The following is an 8,586-nucleotide window of genomic DNA, read 5'->3' on the forward strand; positions in this document are numbered from 1 at the left end:
TTATATGTGAATAATATAATTTGAGCAATACTGTACGTATCTACTTTGGGTACATAAATACTTACACACTTATATGTGTCATCATGTGATTGAATGTTATTTTATCTTTAATTCAAAATTACCCAATTATATAATGACATATATTAAGTGTATATTCACTTGTATACTTAAAATAAATATGTATAGTTTAATTAGTATAATTTTGTTGATAAATAATGTGGTCAAGTGGAATATTTACATATAAATGATGTAAGCTCAAACATCAGCAACAATATAAATATATATTTTCCACTTTATTTGTTATTGTGATAGGTCTCTCCTCTCCATCATTCGGGGACACTTAAATTGGTAAAAGTGATGTGAATCCGAAGCTTGAGTTCAACTTAATCATACCCACTTGTTCGTCAACCAATAAAATCCACTTTGTGTATATTCCTTTCATTTCCTATATTCATATTTATTCAAAATCACTTAACCTTTTCTTTCTTATATTTTCTTCCAGGAAAGTGATACATTTGAATTCGAGAAACTTCCCTAACAAAATAGAACTTTCCCATTCACCATAAAAAAAAAACATAAATCTATAATGTGTCATTTGTAATGATTTACCTAAATCTTAATCATTATCCAAACTAAAAGAATCACATTATGCCCCTGGATTAAGCACAATCTCAACTTTTTATACCAGTTTCAATTTTTATTTTTTTTCTCAAATTTAATGAGAATTAATTTGTAAATCTTAGAGGACGTTTAATTCAAAATAACCAAAAATTCTTTCAATAATTTTCTTTTATTATTAATATTATGAAAAATAATATTAATTACTATTTTATCTTAAATATTAAAATATTTAGACAAAAATACATTCATCTTTAATTAATAAAATAAATAACATAAACAATATATGTGATAATAATTATACCCTATAGTCTTTATTATGTTAAGTAAAATAATATTTTAATATTCTCTTATTACATTCAACTAAACATAATAATTAATTTTTATTAAACATAATGATAATTTATACCAAATACTTTTTTAGGAATCAATTTTTATAGTAATTTTTATTTTTTTAACAAAAAAATTATCTAAACAAACATACCATTAAAAATTTGTTCATCATTATCAATTATATTAAATGGGTCAATTTCAGATTAGATCCAGTTAGACTTAGATTCTGAAGATCCATTTTTAAAATCAGCTAAAAAGCTGGAGACTACACTGAGAGCAAACTGAGACATGGAGTGACAAATCTATCATATTGTAGATATTTACATGTTTCAGAAGCAAAACTGAATTGAGCTCTTTTATGAAAGCTCCAGCTTAACTTGTGGTGTGTCAGTATCCAAAATTGTAGTATCTTGAACAACACTACAGGGATTATTTGTCAAAACAATAGTGCCACCATTATATCCATCAACCAGCAACTTTCCTATTTTTGATCTCCATTCAGAGGTTTCCTTCTCATTCTTCCTGTCATGGAAAACTCTGTCACGGTAGTTCAGCATTGTTCCCAACCCGGTATTCGGTATCCAACCAAATCCCATCAAAACCTTTGCCTCGCCTTCGGTCAAGTCCTTTCCAACCTTCATTGATGATCATTATGGATTAGATAGAAATTTAAACTGAAACATCTCGTTGATGAAAATGAAAATGTCTATTTTATTCATAAAAATAGAAACTTGTATATAATTTGGGACAAAATTTCAACACACATTAAAAGAAGCAAAAAAACTCTCCAAGTGAACCAAATATCTAGATAAGCATCATACGTATCCAGGTTGGAGAGCTTTTTCAACCAACCAAAATGCAATACAAACAGAAATTTGAAGGAGAAATCCAACACATGATTGCTAGTGTCAAGGGAATTTCACCTCCCTCCCTCCCTTAACCACACTACCCTTTATGAGTTAAGAAATTTGTCAATCTGCAAGCTAACCTTTTGAAAAATCTCCTGAGAAACAAAGTTTCTGATACTTCCATTATCATGAAAAAGGAATATAACCATCCTCCAAAATTAAAGTAATGATAAAAACAACCATCTTCAACCAAAAGCCAGCCAAGGAATCATTCAAAACTATCATCAAAAAATCAAGCACAAGCAACATCTACATCCTATTGCTGTCCCTAGGTAAATTTAGGGACTGAATATTATTATAAGTATGATATACATGCAAATCTAGAAAATTTTAGGCATCCAACCCAGTCCCTAGCATCAGACATAACCACAACAGATTATTAAAATTTAAAAACCAAATGCCTACAAGTAGGAGCATGAAAATGAGATCAAATTTGCATAAAGTCTTGGCTATTGAAGAAAAATCCCTGGGTATCGTAGAGCACAGCTAAATCTTACATCTATCACAACTGATTCTAATGTGGTTATTACTAGACCTATCAAAATATTTAGATCTAAAAATGGCGGTAAGCTCAAATCAATTTAATAACACAACTATTCAAATAAAAAATTCTGACAGTCAACTAGAAGGAAATGCAGTGTAAGTCATTACCAATAATGCTTTGTTCTCAATTAAGTTGACTCTGCCACAGCTAGTTAGCTTCATGGCAGTAACCAATCGCTTGATCTGCCAATCAATAGGTAACGAATCAACCAGCTCAAAAAAGTATGTTGCGTAGCCATATTCAGGACGCTCCAGAACTAGTCTGCATTCAAGTGAAAATAAAAGTTACTACCTAGTAATATGATAAACATACAAAGGATGGCCTTTAAGATGTAATTTGAATTGTAGATCAATCACCTATTGTGTCTTTTAAACACAAATATAAATGACTGAAGATCCCGGCACCAACCCCATTCAACAGGCCATTTACGAAATTGCAGATACCTTGTCTACAGAAAAAAATATAATGATTAAAAACTTGTCACTGTCAAAATTATATCAGCAAAGTCAATTTGTCCACCATATTCAATACTCTAGTTTGTGGTAAACTTGTTACCTGCTCCACAAGCGAGAATAGACAACCCAAACAATAACTAGGTTTTGAACCCTTTGCACATCGAACAGGAGCAAACTTCAGCACACAGTTTCGCTGAAAGAAAAGCTGTATCCACCCATAAAAAGAACATATTAATATAAGAAACAATGCAAATCTGCAAAACAATACATGGTTCTTTGAAGAAGGGGGTGAGGATCAAAATATTTTGTCCAACACAGTTAATTTCAAACCTTGTGCCTACTACACTTAGTACTAGTTGTCATAAATCCATGACATGAACAAGAAGTATAAATGAAGTCGTTGACAATTTGTGTTCCATGTGACGCATAATCTATAAGGAAATGGATGTCAATAAACATGAAAGTATGAAACAAATGAGCATCCTTTTCTTTCAGCCAATGTCATTTGTACTTGGCAGCTTATGTTCAACTGGTACAACACTTCTTCAGTCATCCAACCAACTTTGGATGTTTTACAACATATCCATCAGAATACCTTGTACCATTCATTTTTTTTTTTTTTTTTAAAACAAAAATGCCACAAGATCAAAGGAGTATCACTATCAGCACTAAAACAGGAAGAAAACATGGTCCCAGATTATTGCTAACCTTTGCCATGACAGCCTCAAGCTCAGAAAAGCTTTCTTTACAGAACATTTCATCAAGATCATCATCATCCTCCATCTCCCCATAAAGCTTGATTTCATCAACAGATACTCCTTGTTCAACTAATACCTGCAATTAACATTTTAGAGGATACCAATGCACAAAGCATTGGAAACCAAACAAGTAGGCATATAGTACCTGCAGAAGTCCAGGAGCATCTTCCTCCATTGCTGTTTCAACCAAACCCCTGCAATTAATTTTGAGAAAAAAGAAAGGGATATGTCAGAACAAGAAGAAAAAGCAATTGTAGAACAATTTGAAATAAAAAAAACGGGTATATTACGTGGCAGTCTTCTTTCTTTTCCGTGGATGGTTCACCCTTATAGGTTCAGCAGATTCTGAGAGTACAGGGTTTTTCTGAAGAGAAGGAATTCTGGAAGAATCAAATTCAAAATTCTCTCCTGATGTCCTCAGCTTCATTCGATCATGAAGTCGCATATGATCTACCCCAACACCATAAAGTTCATTGTTCTCACCCTTCACTGTTATTGCATTACAAGAATATTTATTAAACACATTTCTTTCTAGGGCCAAATCAACATTTTCCAATGGTTCAACCTTGACTTTGACAGAGTTCTGAAGAGTTGGAGCATGCACACTACAGGATCCCACCACATCATGCTGTCCACCACATGAACTGAACTCAGACTCAGATTTGTTCATACTATATCTTGATTTAGTTTCTTCAGTCACAAGGCTGCAGCCAGGTATAGTTGTAACGGATGATCCAGCAGAATTGAATTCTGACGAAGCACTTTCTGAACTTATGCCAGGAAAAGAAACATTATTTGAAGATAGTTCATTATACTCATTTCCAGTAACAGAGGAATCCACATATAGAGATCTTATTTCTTCTTTTATTGTTCCAGCATTGGGGTCAACAAGATCTCCTGAACCTATAGAATTACCCTGTATAAAACGAAGAGGTAGTTTTAAGCAATACATGGAAAATAGAAATTGGAAGAAATAAATTAATGCAACAAGTCAAGGCCCAACAGCTTGCAAGTACACATAAACCACATGAAGAAAATAGACATGTATTAAAAAAAGCGAAAGCAAAATCAAAAAATACCAATTTTCTCAGGCATTCAAACAGAAAGTAGGCAGAAGAAATTTATGAGCTTCAAACCAGTAATACGGAGATACAATGCTGTGTTCTGCAATGTGATAAGAAGTAAACTCTACCTGATATCTGGGCACAGAGTTATGTCTCTTACATATCCAATATTAACTTAATTATATCAAGTCAGTCACTCATAAATGTTGCCAGAAGAACTACAACTTAGTCTGCACTTCTATAATTGTTGGTACAGCTGGGCAAGATTACCCACGACAGTTACCAAGAAAGACTGTGCTAAAGCAAAAATGTATATCCTTTAACAAGCACTTATGTTTTGTTATATAATGTTCAAGTGTGTATTACTTTAGTAACAAATTATTATTAATTAAACTTCTATCAATCAAGTAAAATATCAATGAATTACCTCCAGAATGCTGTTCCCCGACTCCAATGATCTCCTGCACAATGACATAGGAAAACAAGAATTAAAGTTACTAATCTCTGCCTAAACATCAGGAAAGGAATGTAAAATTGGGGATATGCTAAAGTGTCAAAACAGAGACAAATATGTTAGCATAAGGGCCTAAATTGGCAGGACTGACAATTATTTATGAGGTACCTTGTAAGCAACATTCTTTGTCGCTCCTTCAATACAATGTGGTCAAGATTGTCATCTGCAAATTCATTGGTGATAACATTATTGCCCTTGTCTGCTGGTGCATCAACACTAGCAAAGCCATTTACAATATCTCCCAGTGAACTGAACACATGGTTGCCAAAATTTTCAACCTTAACTTCAGAAGGCACACTAGAAGATGCTGGATTTTCACACGAAGTGCAGTAGCCGATGCTGACTTTCTCAAGCCCAGCAACATCAACATACACTCCAGGACAAACTATCTGATCTGGACAAGCGTATTTATCGGTGATAATCCTCTGGGAGTTGGAATCTCCAAGCATGCATACATCTTCACCACAAGGAGCTTTTGGCAAGCATTGCTCATCAGCAGTAGAGTATCCCATATGATCTCCATTTAGTACAACGGAAGTAACTCGAAAAGGAGCTTCACCACTATGACTTTCTTTTAATACCAATTGCTGATCTATTCCTCCAACAGAACAGGCAGATGGGGGAGAGAGAAGGCCCTGCAAAACATGTATTTCTCTTTCAAACAATAAAAATGGAAGGTTTGGGGGTGGAGGAGAGGGAAGACAAACAGCATGTGACATTTGATAGGTCTCAATCATGAATTCATTTCTGCATCTACAGTTTTTTGTTCTACCTTATCTCTAATGTTCAACCTCCCTTTCGATGACTTCCACACCTTCACTATTTATGAAGACCTCTAGATGTTTTACAGAATTACCTCTACAATCCATGGTATCATTAAGACACATGGACACTTTAACTTCATTGGATAAAATTCTTCTGAAACCTTAACTTCATTGGAACCCTAGGTTTCTTTTAACAGACCTAAGTTCTAAGCACCTTTTTCCAAAAATGTTCTGAAAACCACAATTAAATCTCTAAATACAAGGAGCTATGTTATGGAAAAGCAGATGGTGGACAATATATTGATTAAAACCTACTCATCAAGAATTCAATTGAAGTTGCCTTCTATAACCTTTGCTCAAGATCATCCTTATATGTCAGCCAAAACTTAGGTTTTTGAAGGTTACATGAATAGGCAAAAACACATACCAAAGTTACTTTGTTAATCCCTATTCACACCAAGAGAATAATGCATAATAAATTACATTCTGGTCGGTTATACACTAATTACTCATTCCTTAAGAAACCAACATATTACAAGTATATGTATTCTCTTGTTGCCATGTTTCTAAGGCCCTTACCAAAAAATATTACATGTATAGGCAAAAAGGCATGCCAAAGTTACTTCCTCAACCTCTATTCACTCCAAGAGAATAATGCATAAGAAATTACATTCTGGTCAGTTATACACCAATTACTCATTTCTTAAGAAACCAACATATTAACTTTCACAGGGATCCACAAAATGGCATGTTTTCTCAATGCAAATAAAAAAATTCAATTTCTGTATCTCTTGCAGCCTTTTTAAACAGTTGATTAAAAATAACTTTTTGGTTCTCTTATGTATGATATGATTAATAACAGAATAATTAGTAAGATGCTTCCTATACTTTAAATGTATAATCGAATAAACCTTTTCTCAACATCCATTTAGTATGTGAGCAATCTTATTAATCTTGATTAACAGATACACAATATCAAAACCAGAAATTCACACAGCCATACCTTTCAAAGATAATTAAAAAAAAAAGGGTCCCCATTAGGAAGAATAACTAATCTTCCAATGTGTACTCTATATAAACTTCTATCTTATCGATCCAACATTGCCAAGACTAAATGAGAAGGCCCATAACACATCTAAAAATGCTTCAAATGGGTGTTGAACCAGAACAAATCCCCATAACATTAAACCAACTAGACCATGGCTGAAAGGGCAAGCTACACTTTCCCTAATTAACCCAAAAACAAAGCATCATAGTGAAAATCTCTTATCACAAGACTAAACAAAATATTCCCACCACAAATTTTATACGGCATTTACCAACAAACGAACCCTAATAAACAATCAAAGAGTAAAACAGAAAACCAACCAGATCTAAATTAAATGGTCTAATTATTCAAATTTTCGTGTTTCAGAATTGAATTTCAATAATTAACCCTTATAAAACAGCACCTCATTATCTTCTTCTTTTTTAACAGCTACATCAACGCCAGACCTGGGAAACAAGAACGAAGTTTATATCAATAAAAAAGACAAAAAAAGTCCTCATGAATTGATGAATAAGAAATAGAGTAGCTTGGCTTACGTTAGTGTTGTTTTAGTCGCGAGCAACAATTTTCGCCGGGAAAGCAAAGGAAGGTGATCAAGTTGGTCGAATTCAGCCCCGAAATTGGTGGAAATTAAATTGGAACCGCACAACTCACCCATAGTTTCGACTGTTTTATACATTCGAACTTCGAAGGAATGAGTTTCAAGGCCAAAACAAGAGGAAGAGCCGAGAGAAGGAAAGAGCGAGGGAACGCATAGATAATAGAAGTCTTTGCAAAGGTGAAGAGTGAGAGTGTTTTAGGCGCCAGAGAGACAACAAAGCTTCCTCCATTTTCCCATCATTGCGATTGGTTTTACTCGTGTAAAATATTTCGAGGGACTACTATTCTTAGTGGGCTTGAGCGGTCGGTCTGGATCCCTTGCTAAATTTCGTGAATCGAACCTGAAACTTGCATGGGTGGTTTCTATCCAAAATTGACTCTATAGATTTTATACAGGTTCTAATTCATATCCGAAGCCTATATTATATCTTATATTTCAATATTTAAAATATTAAAATTTACTTTGTAAACAAATATGTATATTAACAAAATAAGAGGTCATTCAAAAAAAGGGTACAAAGATACTCTAAGCTCGACCAAACCGAACCCGAAGAAGCCAGCAAAAATACTACACACAGGAAAACCAGCACAAACTAGACAAATCTTGAAAGCCAGAGAGCAGCTCACACCACAACCCAGCAAAAAAGCGAAAAAAAAAGCGCCCAAAGGACTTATTCCCACCTAAAAGTATCATCTTTTTTTAAGTGTTCATATTTTAATTATGAAAATCTTAAATACCCATCAATAAAGGGTTAAGTCTGTTAGTTTCAAAGGTAAAATCATCATTTCATCTGTATTATTAAAAATAAATTAAAATTTAATCTTTTTTCCTTTCAAAATTTTAAAAACCAAAAGTTTGCTTCTTAGACTAAGTTTTAAAAATGATATTTCTCTCCCTAGAGTTTAGTTTTTAATCCCTAACGTCATCGTCGACAACAAAGATTCCCTAATGCATCACCATGCTTTAGAGATCTCTTTCC

The 8,586-nt window shown here is 33.6% G+C and overlaps 1 protein-coding gene across 1 annotated transcript; it reads right to left on the bottom strand.

Moving 5' to 3' along the window:
- Positions 1 to 1,164: 1,164 nt before the first annotated feature.
- LOC123197308 lies at positions 1,165 to 7,852 on the bottom strand. Its single transcript, XM_044611544.1, has 11 exons — positions 7,543 to 7,852; positions 7,410 to 7,452; positions 5,303 to 5,829; positions 5,108 to 5,141; positions 3,907 to 4,532; positions 3,762 to 3,810; positions 3,567 to 3,692; positions 2,959 to 3,063; positions 2,760 to 2,851; positions 2,511 to 2,664; positions 1,165 to 1,586 (listed from the first exon to the last, which is right to left on the bottom strand). Exons 1-11 carry the CDS (start codon positions 7,683 to 7,685, stop codon positions 1,308 to 1,310), a joined length of 2,178 nt encoding a protein of 725 aa, XP_044467479.1. The 5' UTR covers positions 7,686 to 7,852; the 3' UTR covers positions 1,165 to 1,307.
- Between the last annotated feature and the right edge of the window lie 734 nt (positions 7,853 to 8,586).

The sequence above is a fragment of the Mangifera indica genome, chromosome 15, assembly GCF_011075055.1.
Source record: "Mangifera indica cultivar Alphonso chromosome 15, CATAS_Mindica_2.1, whole genome shotgun sequence".
Lineage (NCBI taxonomy): Eukaryota > Viridiplantae > Streptophyta > Magnoliopsida > Sapindales > Anacardiaceae > Mangifera > Mangifera indica.